The 21375-nt window shown below is 56.7% G+C and overlaps 4 protein-coding genes across 20 annotated transcripts in view; 1 reads left to right on the forward strand and 3 right to left on the reverse strand.

Annotated features, from left to right (window-relative positions):
• RNF123 (ring finger protein 123) overlaps window positions 1–12552 on the forward strand; it is a 47708-nt gene extending 35156 nt beyond the window's left edge. The window contains exons 35-39 of the mRNA XM_071755521.1: window positions 696–780; window positions 11216–11358; window positions 11734–11828; window positions 11926–12011; window positions 12106–12552. Of these exons, the coding sequence (XP_071611622.1) occupies window positions 696–780; window positions 11216–11358; window positions 11734–11828; window positions 11926–12011; window positions 12106–12205 (509 nt within the window). The 3' untranslated portion in view covers window positions 12206–12552. The remainder of the gene's footprint in view (window positions 1–695; window positions 781–11215; window positions 11359–11733; window positions 11829–11925; window positions 12012–12105) is intronic.
• On the reverse strand, window positions 7654–9443 carry AMIGO3 (adhesion molecule with Ig like domain 3). Its single transcript, XM_071755522.1, has one exon. The coding sequence runs from the start codon at window positions 9310–9312 to the stop codon at window positions 7804–7806; it is 1509 nt and encodes a 502-aa protein (XP_071611623.1). The 5' UTR covers window positions 9313–9443; the 3' UTR covers window positions 7654–7803.
• A 93-nt stretch (window positions 12553–12645) lies between the features above and the next one.
• GMPPB (GDP-mannose pyrophosphorylase B) lies at window positions 12646–14957 on the reverse strand. Its single transcript, XM_071755524.1, has 8 exons — window positions 14768–14957; window positions 14601–14681; window positions 14475–14523; window positions 13711–14012; window positions 13556–13634; window positions 13337–13464; window positions 12969–13151; window positions 12646–12835 (listed from the first exon to the last, which is right to left on the reverse strand). The coding sequence occupies exons 1-8, from the start codon at window positions 14894–14896 to the stop codon at window positions 12704–12706; spliced, it is 1083 nt and encodes a 360-aa protein (XP_071611625.1). The 5' UTR covers window positions 14897–14957; the 3' UTR covers window positions 12646–12703.
• A 214-nt stretch (window positions 14958–15171) lies between these two features.
• The window catches only part of IP6K1 (inositol hexakisphosphate kinase 1), a 36636-nt gene continuing 30432 nt past the window's right edge, over window positions 15172–21375 (reverse strand). For 15 of the 17 annotated variants that reach the window (XM_071755542.1, XM_071755525.1, XM_071755526.1 and 12 more), the window contains 3 exons: window positions 20700–20884; window positions 18593–18768; window positions 15172–17755 (listed from right to left, as the gene is read on the reverse strand). In XM_071755542.1, coding sequence (XP_071611643.1) covers window positions 17246–17755; window positions 18593–18768; window positions 20700–20884 — 871 coding nt within the window. In that variant the 3' untranslated portion in view covers window positions 15172–17245. The remainder of the gene's footprint in view (window positions 17756–18592; window positions 18769–20699; window positions 20885–21375) is intronic. The other 2 variants (XM_071755541.1, XM_071755543.1) reach the window with 1 other exon arrangement.

Raw genomic sequence — 21375 nt, forward strand, 5'->3', positions numbered from 1 at the left:
CACGAAAGTGCTGTCTTCAAAATACAAGTAAACCTTCCAGGTGGACATGAATGTGGGTGCTCTACCTAGAGCCTTAGCCTCTCTCTGCCCAGCAACTCTGGTTCCATCCAGGATCTCTGTCCTCAGGAGGCTGGTGCTTGGGTCTGGCTGGCCATAGTGGAAGTGGCAGTCATGCTGTGCTTGGGCAGGGAGGTGTCTTGCCAGAGATTGATCTGCCACAGCTTAGGAGAGATGTGTTTGAAAGGCTCAAAGCCCTAAACAGATTGCAGGTGAGGTTGCAGGCTTGAGTGCTGCCCTCTGCATCGAGTGAAGAGTGCACTGAATTGCTGGGGGAAGCTGTTCTCAGAAACATGAGCCTCTTCTAGAAGTGATTGCAGGTGGCTGAGCTGGACCTGTTAGCAGAGACCAGCTCCAGGTGCTGTGTCATTGGCATCCTGTAGTTCCTGTGCAGCAGCTGTATTTTCCTGCCTCCTTAGGAGGAGACAGACCACCTTTTCCTCTTGAGGTCTGGAAGAGGCAGGGGTGCTCCATCACAAGGGCAGCACCTGAGTCTGGGGTTTGCATTAACAGGGGACATCCCTCTGATGGGGACCACCAGAGAGCCCAAACCATGGTGGCTGCCTCCTGGACAACTTCACCACCCCAGCCCTGCCCTGTGGAGTCAGTGGCTCTATCTTTCTCTTTTGCTTCTGTAGGGCTGGAGAGTGTGGACCATTACCCAATCCTTGTGGCTGTGACGGGCATACTGGTCCGGCTGCTTGTGGATACTGATGTTCAGGGGTGAGTGGCTTTTGATTTCCAAAGCACAGAGTCACTGTGTGGGGCATGGCTTTGGGTGCTGATATTGTCAATGCCATGGGAGGTGTTGCAGGGGCCATTTGGGTGTGTGGAAACCCAAGCAAGGTTAGGTGGGTGTGCATGGAGAAGGCAGAAGCCAAAGAGCCACATGGTCCTGCTGCAGCACCATCCCAGTGCTGCTGCTGGGTGCCAGACTCCTTCCTGCCATGCAAGAAAGCTCTGAGAGGTGGCCATGAGGTGCTGTACCTACAGGACACATGCACCTCCCTCTCTGAGACAGGGTTCTGGCAGTCTGTGACAGGACAGCCACTCTTGGAGGTTGCGAGTAAAACATGCGAAAGGCTGTGCTGAGGTGCACCCATCCTTTCCACAGTGATGGGTGGAAAGGAATTCATTAAAGCTACTTTGCTCTGGGCCTGTCTGAAGAAAGCATTAAAATGTGCAGAGCTCCCTGGCTGCCCAGACCTGTGGCACAAAGGTGGGACAAATCCTGCAGGAACTTAGGTGATGCTGATTGTCAGATGAAGCATATCTTGTCTTTATGGTAACCAGTTAGTCAGTGGGACAACACTGGGGGAGTGATGTGGCTGAACCTGGTTGTTTCTGTGTGCCTGTGCCTGCTTGTACTGAGTCCTACAAATGGGCTTGTTCCCATACCCTCTGCAGCTCAGCTTTTGCTCCCTCCCCATATCATTTGTAGGTATTGTGCCTGACCACCATGCCCTGTAGGGTGCTGTAGGAGGTGGGTCTCTTCTGTCTGTGCTGCACATCCTGCTTGTTTTCACATCTTGTTTCAAAACCATGATAGTCTCTGGCTTTGCAGAGAGCAGAGCCCCATCTGGTTGAGCTGCTCAGCCCTGCAGCCAGTATTTCAGCTTCTTCTCTCAAGGACTCAAAGATATACACAAATATATCTAATTATATCCCGCTTCCCATGCTGCCGCACCATCCTCACAGCCCCAGGTGTGACCCTGCCAAGAGCATAGCACAAGGTCATCAATCAGTGGCCTTTCTGGACTGTGAACTGGGTGGATTCTGCTCAACCCCAGAATCCTGCTCCCTGGAAAGGGCAAATGTCATGAATTTGATGCCCTAACCAGACAGTTCTTCCTGGAGGGAAGGGGAGAGGTGATAACACAGTTCCCTGCTTGCTAGGCAGGATGACAAGTCCTTCCCTGGCTCCCTCTCCCTTGAACATCTGTCCCAGCCCAAGTCACTTGTGGGGTCCAAGTTGGGGAAGGGATGAAGCTCTTTCCTCAGTTACATGAATTCTGAAGAATACTGGGGAGATGGTGGTGTGATGACAGTCACACCACACTCCTAGGCTGCAGGGAGTCCTGGGGACACAAGCTTACAGACTGTCTCCTTTACCTGAAAAGCCAGTTGTGCTTTGGGTTAGTGAGACCCTGGCAGCCACTGTCAAAGGGGCTGTACAGCACCAAGTGGCACTGTCCCCTGCCTGCCACCAGCATCCTCCCTGCCTTGGGCAGTGATGGGCTGCAGAGTTACTAACCAGAGGTGCCATATACTGTGGTCTGTGTTGGGAAGTGTCAAGTCTCTGACTGATCTTCAAGGGCTTTTTAGTCACCTTCTTGGGCAGTGGGAAGCAGAAATAAATACAAAACAGGGAAATGATGCATGAAAAGCACCATGTCCTTATGGTGGACTTAGCTGAGCAGGAGTAGCACAGGATGAAACAGGAGGAAGCTCAGGAAAAAGTGTCCATAAAATAAAATGCTTCTATGTGATTTTGCAAAGCCCTGCACTAAATCTGAGGTTTGATGCATCAGTGATCTATAAAAGGCAAGCAAATCTTTCAGGGTAGGCGTTGAGGTCAGTCAAGGCAAAAGAACTGAGGCTGGTGGCTGTAAGACCCCCTCCCACTACCCAAGCAGAGGGCATGGGCAGGCTGGTGGTCAAGATCAGCATGATCATGGGCACAGTCCCTCACATGGAAGGGAAAATTGAGCCACCCACCCTCTTTGCAGCACTCTGAATCAAGGACTGAGGTCTAAGTGTTGTACCCTGCTAATGGATTGGTTCTGTGCTGTGCAGGCACGTTGAAAAACAGCAAACAGGGACAGGATGGAGACAAGCAGCAGGTATGGGAGAAAACCCTGAGGCTTTTTTGCTGCTTTTGTGTTCCTCGGGGGTTCAGTCCTTGCTATATCCTGTGTCTAGATCTCTTGGCACCATGACTGCAGGGTGCTGAAGACTGGGAGGGGCAGCTGGGGTGAGCAGAGCCCTGTAGGGATCTCCTCCCCACAGTCACCTAAAAAACAGGGAGATGGGTAGAGGCCAGCTACATCTGGCCCAGAGCAGGGCAGTGGGAAGCATCTGTCTCCAGGCACGTGAATAAAAGGGTGGTCTGTGGAATGGAAAAAGAGAGTTTAGACCTTTTTCTGTATGTTTCCATGGGAGATGATTGCCATGGGTTGCAAGGAGTAACTGGAGAGATTTAAAGGTTCCCATATTTTAGCCAAGCTCTCCAGAGCAGACTTATTTATATGAACTCAAGAGGAGACAGATTTCCTTGCTTCTTTGCTCCTTTTTTTTTTTTTCCCCTTGTTCTCAGTGCAGTGAACAGGACAACAGGATGGGGTTTTGTCCTTCCTTGTCAGCACTCTGCCCAGGCACTGCTTGAAGCAGGTAGAAACCTCTTCCAGGTCCCATTTGGTGACACTCAGGTTGCCAGAGGAAAAGATCATTAACAGAGAGAGATCATCTGGCCAACATGTTCACCTGGAAACATCTCTGTGGGGGTCACCTGGGACATTGTTACCCTCCCTGATTCCTGTGAGGAAGCTCTTCCCCAGAGGATGACAACTTGGGACAGGACCTGGGTGACTTCTTTGGCTTTTTGTGGTTGTCTTTAGTGCTTTTGAAAGATGCTGCAAGCTTTGCCCTGGGACAGAGAGGATGGGATCTTCTGGGAGGAGTGAGGTCCCATTTATTGGGCCAAAACGCTCCCGAGGGCAAGGGTGGGAGTGAGGAGAGCCAGGGCACTGCCAGCTCCTCTGAACACATTATCAGGATGCAGCTGGATGCCTCAGCTGCTCCTTGCCCAGCACAGGACACTCAGCCAGGCATCGAGTCCTCTTGCTGCAGACTCCTGGCATCAAACAGAGCCATTAAGCACAAGGAAAGGGAACATTACCCAGGCTGGAATGTGATGAGACAGCTGATACATCACAATCCTTAGTCCCTGGATGGAGCAGGCTCTGCTTTTGAGAGAGCAGAAATGCATTTCCTCATTGGGTCAGGTCCAGCAGGACCGTGGGTGCTGCTTGTGGTGACCCAAAGCTTCAGTGCCCAACTCATCCAGGCTTATTCATCTTTGTAGCAGGGCCTGAGGGTTTCAGAGCTTGCCTCCCTCAATGTGACCCACTTTGCAAACTGGGGCCAAGGAGAATTGGTGCAGGGCAGGGGTGGGGAGCTGCTAGCTCAAGCTGGGGTCCCTCAGCAGAGGCTCTTCTGGTTCCCAGGCAGGAAGGTGGAGGTTGCCCTGTTGCAGGGAGTCTCAGCACTTGGCAGGGATGCCCATGTGCTGCCCCTTTGCCAGGCCCTAAGGACTGAGCCCTCGTTCCATGGGGAGCAGAGGGAAGGTGGGGTCTGGCTGGCTGAGCCAGGAGTTGGGCTGAATCGTTGGGTTGGCACCAGAGACCCTGGCTGCCTTCAGCTGGTATCATCCCCCCGTTTGTCTGCTAAATAATTAAGCAGATTTTCTGTTAAAGCCTCCTGTGGAGTGAGCTAATGGAGCAGCACTGGCCAGAGCTTGTGGGAGGATCCTGGCAAGATCGAGGAGCAGGGGAAGGGCTGAGGCCCAAAGGTGAGGCTGCTGGTCCCCTGTGTGTGAGGGCACGTTGTAGGTAGTACCAGGCGTATGGGCTGGACCAGGCTTTGCAGAAAGTGAGTGACCATCCCAGAGCAGAGATGAGCCACATTGTGCCAGGGCATGGCCATTCCTCCACTCCTTGGGATTCCCCCATGCCCTATAGCCCTGACCTTTGGAGGCAGGAGGAGTGAGGCCAGACAGCACATTCCTCAGTCCTGCCCATGACTGAAGCTCTCATGGTGAGTCTGGAGGGCTGGGGCACATGCAAGGGGACAGCAAATTTGTCTGCAGGGCAGTTGGACAGGAAATGACCTGAGCAGCCTTGAAGCTGAAGTCCTATCTCCCAGGGACTTCTTGTGTGATTCTAGATTGTGACACTCTGTGATTTCTACCTGAATGCCCATGAAGACTTGGGGAAGGCACTGTGGTTACCAGGAACATGCTGGTACCAGCCCACAGAGCATGGGATGGGGATCCTGGGTCAGAAACAACCACACCTTGCCAGCGGGATGCTGAACACGAGCCAGCAGGACCTGCCAGAAGGAATGGCCAGGCTGGGAGGCAGGAGCAGGCATCATGCAGGAGCACCAGGCTTTGCTGTTTCCAGCTCTTTGGAAACTGAGCATCATGAGGAAAGGCTCCATCTCCACCCACGTACACGATGCACGCAGCCCCAGCAGCAGGAGGACAGGAGGGGATGGGCAATCAGTGTTCTTGTGTTGTTCTGACTAAGATGTGAAGTACCAGGGGAGGCAGGAGTCAGCGTTGGAGGCTGGTCCCCAAATCCTGTCCCTGTCCCCATCTGCTGGGGTCATGCTTTGTGCTGACCCATGACTTCACCCTGTGGAGTCATGGAGCAAGAGGTTGGTTTGGCAGTGATCTGGGGCTGTAATGGTGCAGATGGGTGCAAGAGAGAACAGCATAGTCTTCAGGGACCATCCATTACATTCCCCAACTCCTGCCTGTCAGGGAGGCTGTAATCCTGGCTGTTTTTCCTTGCTAAGATGATTTGCCATTCAGGCTGCTTAATGAACTGCTTTGACAGCTCCAACTGCCTTGCATTGCTCGCTGGAGCTGCAGTGTGATGTGGGGACCCCCATGTGAGTGCAGGTTCAGGGGATGGCATCACCTCAGCTCCATCCTCAAGGAGCAGGTGTGCCCCTCACCTACCCAACAGGCACCCAGGCACCTCATCACCCCCCCCAGTGGCATCCCAGCACGGCCAGCTCAGCATCCTGGGCTCATCAGGAACTCCATGCTAACACAGGGTGGCAGGGCCAGCAGCGGGGGTGCGGGAAGCCAGGGCACAGGCCAGCAGGGGCTGTCACTCCACATCCCATCGCCTGTGCCCGCCACCAGGCAGCAGCCACGGGACATGTATGGCATGAAGCTGTGCATGGTTGGCATCAGGACAGGTACTGGGTGGCTCGGGGTGGCTGTTCTCCCTCATGCTCTCCCCTCCTTGGATGGATAGAGGGTTTCTTATAAGGGCTTTGGACACAGTTAAATTTTTGCTGGGAAAAAAAGCTGCTTTTTTCCTGGCTGAGGGACTGGCAGGATGGGTGCTGGTGCTGTACGGATGCTGCAGGGCTCTTTCTTTCTCACTGCCAGCAGCTCTTGTGACTGGGACACATGCTGTGAGAGGCTGCAGTTTGAGGGGAAGGTCTGTTTTGTTCTGGCCAGGTTGTGTCTAAGTTATGCCCCTGCCAGTAGGGTGGCCCCAGAAGCCCCTGATAGCTACATGCTGTCATGTGGCTGGTGGTGGAGGGGTCAGTGGTGTCTTGACAGGTGGGGGGGGGGTACACTCCCATCCCTCCATCCAGAGACAGTGCTGAGACTCATTCAGACAGGGCAGAATCACTGGGCAGTTTAATGCCCAGTGGGGCTCCCCAGGGTGTCTCTTCCCCACATCTAGAACCTCATTCCTGTTGAGGTCTGGATGTGCCCTTGTGTCATTTGGCACTGCTCCCCAGCTCCCAGCTTCCCTGAAGGACCTGCCCTCCAGGGGACAAGCCACTGGACACTCCCCTAGCAGCAGCCCCAGGCCACCAGCTCCATCTCAGCACATTTAAACCCCTCACCAAGGCTACTCTAATGCCATTTGATGGGAACAGAGGCTGTGAGCCCAGGGCACTTCACCTGGCTCTGTGTGCTGGGCAAGTGGGAATTCAGGGCTCCCTGAGACCCCCAGACTCCCACTACTGTGCCAGTGGGATGCGGCTCCGCACGGCTGCCCTGCAAGGGCAAGGAGACACTCAGCCCAGCGTGAGCTTAAAAAAATAGGCATTTTTATTCCAATGTAACTAGAGAATTATGACCCAAGAGAGGAGAGGATTACTCACATTTATCGATGAGCTTATTAGATTACTGCCTAAGTAGCTGTGCTTTAGCAGCGCATTCGTCCGCCTCAAGGAGAAGCAGGGAAGGAGGTTGGTGCATCTGAGCCCTCATCGTCCTTGGTGGCACGGGGAGCTCTGAGCAATGCGGGCCGGGCGCGGTATTGCGGCGTCTAATCCTGCCTCGATTATTTACAGCTTCTTGGGAGGCAAAAGCTTGTAATGTTTACTTGGCTTCTTGGCTGGTCAGATGCTGAGCTTCATCCCTCCTTTGTGGCTATATTTGGGGAGGGGGGATGTAACCTCCTTGTGATGAGCTCAAGGTCCCCTTATGTCCATGGCATGCTGATAGGGACTGGCACGGGCTGGGAGAGGATGGTGGCATCACCATCCCCAGGGGCCTCCCTGGCATGAGCAGGGACAGTGCCCCACTTGACATGGCTTTTCCTTGGCCTGGAGTCTGTGTTGGTGGTGCCAGGTTGGGTCTCATGTGCCCATGGAGGTGGCAGATGGCTGGCCCTGGTGTCACCATTGGGTAGTTGGCTGCCTGAATGAAGCAGAGATGTCTCAGTCGTGCTGGGTTCATCAGCATTACCCTTGTGCTAATGAGGACATTGCCAGTGGCTCATGCAAGTTGCTCTCATCAGGCACCCATGTGCCCCCAACCCCAAAACCCACCAGGAGCTCATGGCTGAAGCAGTTACAGGTGACGCTGGTCACCCTCATGGGTCACAGTCAAGCCGGGAATTCAGGGTGCCAATAATCCTGCTTCTAGTAGTTATGGAGGAAAACAGCTCTCAGGATGCCCTTGGCTCTCCTCCCAGTTCTGCTGCGCTACGACACAATGGGGGTATCTGAAAAGACGGAGCTGATGGACTCTGAGTCCGACTTGACCTGCAGGACCTTGGGGTGCTTGGCATCAGGGAAGTCCTCGCTGAGGGCCAGGCGGATCTTGCCATTCTGTGTCTCCCTGACAGGCTCGAGGAAGACCACATGCTTGCTGGCACTGACCTTACGGTTTGGCCCATCGGTGGCAGGGGGGGTGGTGCTGAGGATGGAGGACTGGGCACTGCACTCCTGTGGAGGGCTGAGAGGAGCTGGCTTCTTGGAGCAGCTTAGGCAGCGGCAGGGCGTGAGGTACAAGTAGATGATCACGAGCACCAGGCTCACGATGCAGCCCAGCAGAGTGGTGAGGCCGGTGTTGAAGGTCTCTTCCTCTGGCTTGGGGTAGTGGACCGTCACATTGACTTCACACAACCTGCTGAAATTGTGGGGGCTGTTGATGGCCAAGCCCACATAGACCCCTGAGTGCCAGGGCTTGGCCACTGCAATCTTCAGGCTGCCATTGTGGTAGAGCTCCAAGGAATGGTCTCTGTTCCCTGGGTACTTGATGGGCTCGTGGTGAGGAGAGATCCACATGTAGGTGGTGGCCGTGGCTGGCAGGCTGGTGTTGCAGGTGAGCAGGAGGCTGTGGCCCACCATCACAGGGAAGGGCACAGGGTGGACATCTTCAGGGCCCGCCGAGCAGTTCTCAAACATTTGGCTGTATTTGAGGAACTTGATGAGGGACCTGGGCACGTTGTCAGACACCTTGCAGGTATGTTCCTCAAAGAAATCCTTCACAGAGCTGAAACCTCGCTGCTTCCAGTGTTGGAGCATCAGGTAAAGTGGGCAGCTGCACCTGACGGGGTTGTTGTGCAGGTACAGGCCATTCCTGATGTTTTCAGGCAGAGCTGCCAGCTCCTCCACAGGGATGCTGCTCAGGCTGTTGGAGGAGAGGTCCAGCGTGCGGAGACTGTAGATGCCCAGCCCTTGCACTGAGTGGAAGGGGAAGGTGGTCAGGTTGTTCCAGCTCAGGTAGACTTTCCGCAGGCCGCTCAGTTTGGTGAAAGCGTTTTCATCCACTCGTGTAATGCGGTTGTTGTAGAGCAGGAGCTCCTCCAAGCTCACCAGCGCGTCGAAGTAGTGCGTCTCGACAGCGTGCAGGTGGTTGGAGGACATGTCAAGATGCCGCAGGTAGGAGGCATTGTGAAAAGCCTGTGGAGAAATGTCCTTAATCTGGTTGTGGCTGATGTGGAGGGCCTCGAGGTGCGGGAGGGCAGCCAGCCAGTGGTCGTGGAGCTGGGTGAGGGCATTGTGGCTTAGGTCCAGCGTGGTGGCAGTGGGCGGCAGTGCCCGGGGCACGCGCTGCAGGGTCTGCCGGCTGCAGCTCAGCAGGTCGGAGGTGCAGATGCAGGCGGTGGGGCAGCGGTGGGGCGGCGGGGAGGCTCGGGGAGCACAGCCCTGGGAGCACAGCTGGAGCAGCAGCAGCAGCTTCAGCACCCGCCGCCAGACCGGGGCCATGGTGCAGGGCAGGAGCCAGACGCGATGGGAGAGAAAGTGCGCTGCGGTCCCCGACTGCCCTGCGCTGGCTTGGGGGGGACTCTACCGAGCATTCGCCCTTTTGCACCCCGCAAAGGAAGATGCTCATTCCAGCCGTGGGGCTTGAAAGGAGTTAAAGCACAGCATCTCCCTGCCCGGCTGTGCCGCCTCTCACCTGCGCTCCTTCGGCCGTGGGCTGCCCGCGTCCGGCATCAGCGAGCTGACCCGCTCCGGGCCGGGGCTGCGTTGGGGGGGGCTCGGCGACCTCCTCCCTGCCTCCCGGAGCCGCACATCCCCGGAGCACAAAGTTTCTCAGGGCTCAGTGCCACCGTGTCACATTTCCATTCACCGGGTCCCGCTGAGCCCCGGCCGGCACCTCCCGGGGAGCCGGGCTGGCTGCGGGGACGCGGTCCCGCTCCTGCCCCTATTTACGTGCTGGCGATGCGCGGTGTGGGCCGGGCGGGATCCCATTGGTCCCGGCACGGGGAGTGGTGGCCGCTGTGGTGGCCGTGCCCGTGGCCCTCCCTTGCCGTCCTGCCCCTGGGCAGGGCCATGCGCAGCTGGCACCGGCGCTGCCCGTTTGCTTGTCCTCGGGGCCACTTCGCCGATCATCCGGCTGGAGAATGACGAGCTCAGGCGGCTGTAATCGCCACGGCCGCCTGCTCCGCGACTGCCCAGTCCCGGGGCGAGGGCTGGAAGAATAAACTCACCCCATCGGCAGCTCTGGGAGCCCCGCCTGTCCCGCGTGCACCCAGGCTGGCATCAGGGATGGCAGTCATCCTCCTCCCCCGTTGCCCAGCACCCGGTCTTGGTCCTTCCGGCTGCTCTTGTCTCCATCACCCCCTGCATGTGCCAGCAGGGATCCCCGGCCGTGGGAGCGCGGGGCTCGGGGGATCCCCACGGCAGAGGGGGTACCGCGGGCTGTAGATGGGGAAGAGGCGGCCGCAGGGTGAAGGACACGGAGGAATGTCATTAGCGAGCGCTCCGGCGCGTTAATGGGAAGCAGAAAGCTGGGCTGGGGAATTGGTTTCCATTAAGGCAGCAAAAAGCTAATTTGGCGGCTGCGGCTGCCGTTAACCCCCTGCGCTCCGGCCCCGGCTCAGCCTGTGCTGGCGGGCAACTTCTCACCCCCCGAGGTGGCCGTGTGAGCCACCTCTGCTCCTCGCCGGGCCCGTGGACGGGCCATGGCGCTGGTGCCTGATGAAGACACCCATTAAGGTGCCCTTCATCTGTCCTGGCTGTCCGCGCTGATGGCTGAGACTGTGGAGAGCTATAGCCGCTCCCTCCTGCCGTGTGGGGGCACCCCAAGGTGTCCCCGGGGTGCGGGGGTGACACAGGCCCCTGCACCAGCCCCTGCATTCCTCGTACCCTGGCTGTGCTGTGGAGTGAGGGTTGTGCTGGCTGCCCTGTAGCTCCCGGGGCAGCAGAGGCAGGGCTGCAGCCTCAGCAAGTGCTGATGCACCCCATCGATCCACGGAACCTCCGAACGGGGGAGGAGGGGGAGGAGAAGGGGGCGTGGCCACTCTTCGGTTGCGTTTCAGCGTGTTTCCCCCACTCGGTGGTGGGAGCATGGGGCTGCTGAGCTGTCTGTCCCCTGGGCTTGGCCCCATGGGGCACAGGAGCTTCCATGGGCTGACTGCACCTCAAGTCACTCAAGGGCCTAACCCAGGGCTCCCACATACCCACTGCCATCACCTCCCCAGGCTGGGCACAGCATCCCTGCAGGCTGTGAAGCTCGTGGTGCCATGCACCCACCTGGGCAGGCGCTGGGGAGTTGGTGGCTCTGTGACCGCAGGGTGATGGGCATTGCCCAGGGAGACCCAGACAGCTCTGAGGGTGGTGGAACGGGGGGCAGAGACCTTCTCTTTGACATGTCTCCTTGCAGGGTCGAGCGTGCAACAGCAGTGCTGCTGGCAGACCCCTGTTTTCAGCTGCGCTCCATCCAGTACCTTCTGGGCCATGCAGAGCCCTCAGCCCTGGCAGCTGCTGCCCCAGCCACGGACAAGCGCCATTTCTCCCTCCAGACCTGTAAGTGTCACCACCATGCTGGGGGACAGGCTGTACTCACCCCTCTCGTCCTCAGTCATGGCTGTGATGGGGGACAAGGCTGCTGGGATCCCTCCCAGTCCCTTCAGCCCTGGGGGAAGGGGTTTGTGGCTCCCGTGGTAGCACTTTGGATGGGAATGTGTCCAATGCCTGTTTCTGACATCAGTTTTTGACTCCTCACAGCACCCACATCCAACTTGCCGTCCCCAGCATGGAGATCCCTGTTCCCAGCATCAGGCTCCTCGGCCTTGCTGGTCCCCGAGGGCAGCTGCAGCCCCACCCCTGTGCATTGTTCAGCAGCCTTGTGGCAGCCCAAGGGTCACATTCACCCCACTGACACCCACTTTGTCCCCACAGACACGGAGTACATCAGCACAGAGGAGCTGGCAAAGGTGGAGAAGATGCTGAGCCACCTGAGTGAGGAATCCAAGCAGGCGGCTGCCACCACACTGGTAAGTCCCTTTGCCTGCTCCCCTGCTCAGCAGCAGCCTCAGCTTTGGATATGGGGCTTTTGCTGCTACCACTAACCACCCGGTGACCCCCCTACAGCCCACCAGTGAGGAGGACCTGTGCCCCATCTGCTACGCACACCCCATCTCAGCCATCTTCAGACCCTGCTCCCACAAGTCATGCAAGTGAGTAACTCAGGTGTGACCCTCACTGAGGTGACCACCAGCCTCCCACATGGTGCTGGGTGGGGGGCTCATGCTCTTTCCTCCTCTGTCCCAGAGCCTGCATCAACCAGCACCTGATGAACAACAAGGACTGCTTCTTCTGCAAGGCCACCATCACGGGGGTGGATGACTTCATCAAGCCTGCCAGCTCATAGCGCCAAGCCCTGCACCATGGGCTCCCCCAGCTGCGTGGGGAGACACCCTGTCCCCCACCACCACTGGCTTCTCCCTCACGCAGGGCCAGGACTCAGCATGGGGCCATGCTGTGGGGCAGGGGGGGGCTGATGCCAGGCTCTGGGGCCAGCATCCCCTCATCTAGCACCACTGCAGCCACTGCCCCACAGGCTGTTCTCAGGGAGGGGAGCCCAAGGCCTCGGCTCCGCTGGGAACGTGCGCAGCCCCGGGGCCAGGGCAGGGGGGCTGGGCTGGGCGTTCGGGCTGTTAATTTGCCCCTGGCTGGGGGCTGACTTCATGAAATGCAGCATTAAATTATTCTTCCTTATGTGATGCCCTGAAACATGGGGAGGGAAAGCCAAGCCAGCCCTGGCGAGTGACCCAGCACTGGGGCCAGGCTCAGATGATGCTCAGCTGTAGATGGAAATATAAATATTTAATCCAAGCAGAGCCAGGAGAGCAGGGCCCACCAGGGGCTGCTACATGATGATGCGCGGCTCTGGCACGGACTCGGCAATGGATTTGTGCGGCAGCACATTGGCCCCATTGAGGTAGAGCTCGTCGTTGACAATGACGTCCTCACCCAGCACTGTCACGTTCTCCATGCGCACCTGTCCCAGAGAGGCCCCGTCACAATCCTGCTCCTGTCTGCCAGTGCATCCCTCCATCCCTTTGGCCACACACTGAGGAGGCGGGAGGGCAAGAGGTGAGCCCCATCCCCTGCGGGGGCACCCAGGTCCTCACCCACTGCCCCACGGAGCAGCTCCAGCCCACGATGCAGGATTCTAGCCAGGAATGGGAGCGGATACGGGCCCCCTCCAGCACGGTGCAGCGTTTGATGCGCACCCCGTCCTCCACCACCACGCCAGCCCCGATCGTCACGTTGGGACCGATGACGCAGTTTGCCCCGATTTTGGCGCTGGGGTCCTGGAAAGAAGAGGGGCTGCACCAGGGCCGGGAGGGCAGCCAGAGCTCTCAGAATGGCCCCTGCCACTTGGCCAGTGTGGGGCCAGGAGGGTACAGCTCAAGGACCACAGTGAAGACAGCAGCAAGAGGACACAGAGAGCCCATGGTGCATGCCCGGGGCTGGTGTGCTGGGGGCTGCCACTTACCACCAGCACATTCCCTACGACACCAGGCCCCGAGTGCAGCTTCTCAGGGTGCTGAGCCCGCAGTGCCTGCAGGTACATGCACATGCCTGTGAGGAAGTCCTTTGGTTGCCCAATGTCCATCCAGAAGCCTGTGGAGACAGAGCTGTGGTGACAGCCCCTGGCGTAGGGGCAGCAGTGCAGGCAAGACCCATCCCCCCCACCCCATGTGCAGAGCCTTACCCTGCAGCTCCATGGCATAGAGCTGCCCATCCTGTGCCATGGCTGGGAAGATCTCCTTCTCAATGGAGGTGGGGCGCAGCTGCGAGGACAGGGTGCAGGGCTGAGCAGGGGACCCAGCACCCCAGCCCAGCCCAGCCTAGCCCCCAGGCCCTTACCTGGATGCGTTGCAGGATGCCAGGGCTGAAGATGTAGAGTCCAGCATTGATCTTGTTGGACACAAAGACTCGTGGCTTCTCCACAAAGCGGCAGATGCGGCCGGTGTCAGGTTCACTCACCACCACGCCGTACTTGGCCGGCTCCTCCACGCGGGTCACCACCAGCGAGCCCTCGCCGCCATGCTGCCGGTGGAAACGGGCCAGCGCCGCGAAGGGGAACTCACAGATCACATCGCTGTTGAGGACAAAGAAGGGCTCCCCGCCCTCGGCCAGAAGGTCCCGTGCCAGCGCCAGCGGCCCCGCTGCCCGGCCACGAGTGAATCCACAGGGATGGGGTGAGCCCAGTGCCCGCATCCTCCTGCTCCACGCTCTGCCCGTCCCAGTGTCCCTGCTCCCCACTGGCTCTCCCAATCCCCCTGGTCCTCACCAGGCCCTGCTGTCCCTGGGCTTTTTTGTGCCTGGCCCCACTCATCCTACCTATTCCCATCCTGGCATATCCCTCCCCGATGCACCCAGCCCTTCCCATCGCTGACTTGCTGCCTATTCTGTCCCCCTACCAGTGTCACCAGTGTCCTCCAGCCCTATCCATCCACCCCCACTCTGCTGCCCGTAGTGTCCCCTCCCAGTATCACCAGTCTTACCCACATACGGCTGCCCCAGGATGCCCCCTCCCAGTCTCCCCCAGCATTACCCATCCATGCCCACCCTGCTGCCCCATGGTATCCCCTCCCGTTCCCACCCCGCTGTCCCCAGCCCTGCCCTACCCGTGCCCAGCGGCTCCTTCTCATGGGACAGGGAGATACGGATCCCGAGCTGCGGGCAGAAGGTGAGCGGCGGGTGCGGGGCCGGGGGTCTCGGGGCACGGGGGTGGGGTCCGGGGGGAACCTTACCCGCTGCTCCTGCTCCCGCATGGCCGCCTCCAGCGTCTCCGACATGTAGCTGACCGCCAGCACCACATGGCTGACCCCGGCCTGCGGGGGGAGCGCGGGTCAGCGGGAGGGGAGGACTCCCCGGCCCCCCCCTCCCCTGCAGGAGGGTCTCCAGCCCGGCCACCCACCTGCCGGAGGGCCTCCAGCTGGTGCAGCAGCACCGCTTTGTTGCAGAACTCCACCAGCGGCTTCGGTCGGCTCAGGGTCAGCGGCCGCAGCCGCGTCCCGTAGCCGCCCACCAGGATCAGGGCCCGCATCCCCCCCACGGCCCGAACCGGCCGCGCCGACACGTCAGCGCCGCGCGTGCCTTACACGTCCCTGCCGCGTCATCACTCCCTCACCGCCCCCGGGTCCTAGTGCCCGCCCCACACCCGGGGCCGCTGCTCTGCTCGGGGGCGGTCACCGAGCAGAGGGAGGGAGCGCGGCCGCGCCGCACCCGGGGGGAGGTTGAACCCCCCCCCCTACACACACACACACACACACCCTATAACCCGGGCTCCGAGGCGGGGAAAGGCAGGCACGGCACAGCACGGACAAAAACAGATTCTTTAATGGTTTTTGGTTCTCTGTGAAGCACAAACAGGGTGATTATCCATGTAAAAACAAAGAGGGACGGGAGCGGGGGGGAAGGCGAGGCTATGTACAAGCTGTGGAGTCCCACGGCGTGGTCCGAGGGGAAGGGGAGAGGGGGCTCCCCCGGGCACAGACACTTCGCCCCTGCCCAGCACAGCGAGGAGGGGGAACGGCGGAGTCACCGGGGGTGCTCCCCAGGAGGAATGGCCCCAAGCCTGCCCGAGTGCAGCCCACCGGGGATATGGACATGCAGTAGGTGGGTGCGATGGGCCACGCTGGGGCAGGGAGGGTCCGAGGTACCTACTGCTACTCTGCCTGCTTAACCTGCTCCCTAAAATCCCCTGAGCCCTACCTGGAGGGCAGGGACTGGCAACAGCCATAAAGTAATAGCCCAGGGGTAGCCCAGGACAGAGCAGTGTGGATGAAGGTCCTCATCCAGAGAGCTGGAGGGGATGGATGACAGGCAAGCCGGGAGACAGGCAGAGGGGTGCTCTTTAGGACAGAGGCAGCTCCTCCTCTGCCCCCTTCACAGCCGGTGCCACAGCCCTGTGCCTGCCCCGGTGACTCGGGTCACCACCCAGCACCAACACTTCCCACGCAGGCTGTGCACACATGTGACATGCAGGGCCAGAACCCCCCAAACAAGCTTTCCTGAAGTTAAAAAAAAAAAACAAACCAAAACAAAACCACAAAACAGCCCTGCCCTGGCCCAGCAGAGTGGCTCAGGCAGCCAGGGACACAGTAACACCATGGAACAAGTCAGTGACAGTGGGGAGGGTGCACTGGAAACAAAGGCGGGGTGATGCAGAGCAGGGTACAGTTTGGTACCACCACGCTAGTGTCAACCGTTAATGCCCTCACCAAGGGAAGCCTTAGCAAAAGCATCAGCTGCAGGAGGGATCCCAGGCAGCTCAGTGCAGCCTGTCTGGCTCTTTCACCTGCAAACTCGTCATTTATTTTGGGAAAAGACTGACTCGGTGAAGGAAAGCTCGACAGTCAGGTCATGGCACTCACCGTTCAGCCAGGTTTCCCCTGTTCCCCTGGAGCCCCTTGTGGAGAAGGGGACTGAGCCCTAGCCCTTGGCCTCCCGTTCTTGCCTCTCCTTGGGCACAAGGGCAGCCCCAAGCTGCAGCCCCAGGGCCTGACAGCAGAAGGGAGATCCTCACCTGCAGCCTGCGGGACCAACATTACAGGAGGGGAAGGGTTGAAATGGTCCAAAAGGCCCCACTGCAGCGTTGGGGTCCTGTTAACTGCTACAGATACTATTGCTAGCCCAGAAGCTGAGTTCTTGCGTGGTCAGTGGTCCAAGGCAGAGTTACTCTTGCAGAGCCCCTTGTCTGGGTCTGCCCATGCCACCCCAGGCTTGAGCACAACTCCAGGTGTGTGGCATTCCCTCCTGGCGCAGCTCTGCCAGGGGTTGCATTTGGTCATTTTATTTCCGTGTTTGGTTGGTTATTCACAGTGCCCAAACAGCGGAAAAAGGCAGAATCAAAAGCAAAGCCTCACCAGCAAAACCCAGGGCAAAGCCAGTGCCACCAAAAGCAAGGACCAGCACCTGTGCTGCTCACCATCAGCCCCACAGATGCTGCTTAACTCTGAGTTCAGTGCCCTTTCCAAATAACCCAGGAGAACTTCAAAGGGAAGGCTCTCCCAGGGGCTCCTGAGGCAGGAGGCTCCTCATGCCACAGCTCCAGCCCACTGAAGAGCCCCGTGCTCTCAGGCTTTCTCTTCCCTATGTCCAGATCCTCCCTCCAGAATGCACATGCAATGAGTGAAGAACTGGAACACCCAACGCCCAGCAGGCATCTGTAGAGCCTCCTCCAGAAGGCAGAACTAGTGTGGTCAGAACCATCTGGGTGGCATGAGAAGCTCTTCCATCCTGCCTCCCTCTCAGCTCTTCTATCCAAGTACATTTAAAAACAATGGAGCAATACAACTGTTTAAAACCAAAGTTGTTCGCTTTTTTCCTGTGGTAGTAGGTGGTCTTGTCTGCTCCTGCCACCAGGACAAGAATAAGAGGCAGCAGCCCGGGGCTACTGGTTTTCCTCACGCATCTGTTCCATGATGTTGATGAGGCTTTCCAGCCCGAACACGTAACCCATGTCAGGTCCATCATGCACAGTGGGGTCATCACGAAAGCCTTTGAACGTGCTGTGTGCGAAGTCAATCATACGCACGTCCACCTTGGGCTGGGCAGAGGACCCGGGCTCCGTGCTGCTGCCATCCTGCAGGCTCTCCGGGAGGGAGCCCTCCACCCGCTTCAGGCGCATCTCCGGCCGGCGCTCCACAAACATCCCTGCCCTGCTGTCCTTCCCATCATAAATGATGAGGAGGGAGCTGGAGTAGAAGCGGTAGGAAGCCTGTCTCTCCAAAACTGCCTTCAGGCTTCGGAGTTTGGCCAGGACAGGCTCAAAGAGGTCCTTGCGCAGCTCGATGCCGTTGTGGAGATATTGGTAGAGGGCATTGCGGAAGCCCTCGATGGAAAGACCACGTCCATAGTATTTATTCCTGCATAAGTAATGCCCTGTGTCCAGCTGATAGACCTAGAAAGCCAAAGGAAACACACACATCAAGCGGGAGCAACAGGTTAAGGCCATGCACAGAGAGCCCTGAGCTGCCCTGCACTGACAGGGCAGAAGGGACTCGTGGTATCACCACCAGAGCCAAGGAGCAGGGAACAGCTCTGCCTGTACCCTGAATCCCAAAGCAGTTCATGGATGCATCCCACAGGCACAGCCAGGACACCCACAGGGTGGCTCATCAGTCCAAGTGTCCCCAAGAAGCATGATGCAACAAACCAAGTTGACAAGCCAAGTCTTACAGCAACTCAGACAATCCTCTGGCAGCAGGAGCTGCCAACATGTGTTGCCATTATTATGTGGCATGTGATTAATGAGAAGCCCTCATTGCTTCAGAGTCTGTGTGCAGAAATCTGGATCACAAGATCCTCTGTGGGTGGGGAAAGGAACAAGTATTACACAACAGTACCAGCAGCAAATCCTTGGGTGCAGGGGGCAGCTGCAAGAAAAGACCAACTTCTGAACTCCCAATACAGCACCAAAGCAAATGCCAGCTGATGCTGGGACAGAGGGACACCTCCCTCCCCAGGCACCATGATATATGTGGCTGAACATAAGCCACAAAAATATCTTTATTAGAAAAATCCCCTAATTGTCTGTGAACAAAACAGCTATGGGTAAAGGAGGCCACCTCAGGAGAGCAGGTTTAAAAATAAAGACAAGAAGCATGTAGCACCAATACTGGTGTACCTACCTGAAGTGGAAGGCTCTGTCAACTCTGCTCAGCAGAAAACACTAACTGGGAAGTGCAATGGGGCTGCAAGAAGGAATGTGCAGTGTTTGCAGCATTGAGGTCCCTACCTGCATCCCACACACACGCACACCCAAGGTGGCTGAAGTGCTCTGTTCACACTTCTTCATCTGCCGAGCAGCCTTCTCCTCAGATGCATCATCTCCATGCTGTCTGGTCCCCATCTTCAGATCAAGTACACAGGGAAGCTTGAAGTGATGCACCACATTCTCCAGCAACAGGAACTCTGTGAGGAACGTCAAGGAGGGCTCACCTGGCAATGAGACTGCTCCCCAGGGCCACCACGGGCAGGAACTTGGGCTAGCAGGAGACAGAGGCAGGCAACAAAGAACAAGGAACCCAAGAACAGAAAGAATTAACAGTTTGCTGAGGTAAAGAAAGGGACAAAAAAACAACTGCAGTGCCAGGACTTTGACATTTGGTAGAAGAAATCAACCTGGAATGTGAAATTGACCAACAGCAAGCCAGGAGGTCACATGCAGGTACACTGGAAACTCAGCAGGGGGAACTGAGGAGCAGAACACTACTACCAGGAAAGACACATCTACCAGTAAGAATTGCTGGTACATTAAGGGGAACTTGAACTTTAATCAAATTAACCATTCGACCATATGGATAAACAATACAATCCCCATGGACTGAGAACTCAAGGCTCAAGCAATGGCACAGCTGACCTGCCCACAACAGTAGCACTGCCTGACACACAGGGGACACCGGAGAAGCAACAAAGGCAGGAAATGGAGCAGGAATGGGAGCCTTCCACTACCAGCAGGCACAAAGGGCAAACCCTCCATTAGGGCCTGGTGCAGAGAACAACCCCGGGACAATCAGTGCAGCAGCTTGTTCCAAAGGGGAAAAAATAACCCCGGGGTTTGCCCCAAGTAGCCCTGCAGGGTATAGTTCAATGTGTGATGCTGGAGTGGCAGCCAAAGCACAGCAAGATTAAACCCAGGAGGAAGTTTAACATTTAGAAAAATCTATCATTGACTATGTTTGATTTTGAAAGAGGAACTTCATAAAAATAAGGAAGTGTGATTAAAAAGAACAGGGCAGCCAAAAACAATTACTTCTCTGTAAGTGATGCAGGCTGTTTAAAAATAAAAGCTCAAAGCACATGCTTGAGAATAGGAAAAGGAAGCCCACACACTTAAGATGATGAAGAATACAGCTATTAAAAGTAAGGCTGTTTGTATATGAGGAGAACATAATCAAGCTCCTGCAGGTGAAACAAAAAAAAACCAATCAACCGAAAAGTTGGCAAGTTCAACACAAAAGCACGAGGTGTCATTTGTCAAGGCACAGAAAGTAACAAATTCATCTTTAATCCCATGAAGCAGCCAGTCAGACTGCCTGCAGGGCTCAGACACCAAGTACAAAAGGAGATACATGGGAGGGGTTTGAGGTGGGGGTGTGTGAAGAGACCCCTAAAAAGACCAAGATATTTTTACTGCTTTGTTCACCAGGGAAGAGCTATGGGGATTCCTGAGTGAGAAACTCTCAGAGTTCAGAGAATTCTCAAACGGTAATGCCCAGAGAAGAGTCTGCATGTTGCACAGAAAATGAGAGGTGTAACTCATTTAACACTGCCTTAGTGCCAGGAGACTGAACAGGTGCTACAAAAGAGCTGATCTGTGAGACCTGGGGAACTACCAACCAGTGTGACTGGTCTCACAGCCAAAGTCATCAGCAGGGTCTTTGAGTGGAGGATCACTGGTCCACCTCCATCCTTCAGATTGTGTGGAGCTCTGGTGACACTCTCAAAAAAGATAAAACAGAACTCAAATAAATTAAAGAAAGATGATATGGATGAAGACAGCTCCCTCCCAAGGGATTACTGAGCATGGTAGACCTGCATCTGCTGCTGGGCAAAGCCTGATGTGAAAAAACTAGAGTTCAAAACACAAGCCAAAGAGAAGGATCAGAACAGAAGAAAATGTGGGATCTAGCCATAACCATGGCTCCTCTGAACAGTGTCAGACATTAGTCTTACTGTGTGGGATGCAGGAAGGAATGAACAGTAAAAAGAACCATACAATACAGCTTTGCTTGTGTGAATGATGGGAAAGCCAAAGGAAATAAGCTGCCTCAGGCATGAACACGTCAGGCCAGAGCAGCAGCAGCACCCTGACACACTCAGCTCTGCTTCATAAAGGATACTGTAGAGTTTTCGGTCCTTGGACTCTGACCGCATGCGGCTCAGCTGCTGCTTATGACAGCGCAGGCTCCAGGGGTTGTAGCTGATCTTCTCAGAGCTCAGACCACTGTTCCCATCCAACATTTGGAATGGAACATCCGAATGGATGTGCAAGTCCACCCTGGGACTCTTTGTTTCCTGGATGCTGCTGGATAAAGACAGAACAAACCTGCCTGTTAGGAGTCCACACAGTCTTCAGATATCCTCCTCTTGCACATTACTCCTCCTCCGGAGGCCCCCCTCACACAAAAGAAACCCCCTGAACAGCAAATCCTCATCAATACCCTGGGCTGTGGACCCCCACTCAAGGATCTGGTCTAACACCTCTGCTAGGTTGTACTGTAATTAGCAGACTAAACAGGAGACCTGCTTCTCAGAGAGCTCTTCCTGGTGTGGGAGGGCAGAGATCTGTATTCAAAGTACCCTTGGAAGAAAACTTGGGGTTAATAACCAGGTGGACTGAGGAGTGTCTGAATTTGCTCCATGCATTTGGGTCCAAATCCAACAAACTGCCAAGGTTTACCCTGTGTCAGAAGCACTTCACATGGAAAAGTTCACCCTGAATCCAGCAAAACTCCTGACACAGTTTGCAGTGCCACAGCCTGCTGACTGTATGGAAGTGCAAAATGCTCTCTATGA

Source organism: Heliangelus exortis, chromosome 12 (assembly GCF_036169615.1).
Source record: "Heliangelus exortis chromosome 12, bHelExo1.hap1, whole genome shotgun sequence".
Classification (NCBI taxonomy): domain Eukaryota; kingdom Metazoa; phylum Chordata; class Aves; order Apodiformes; family Trochilidae; genus Heliangelus; species Heliangelus exortis.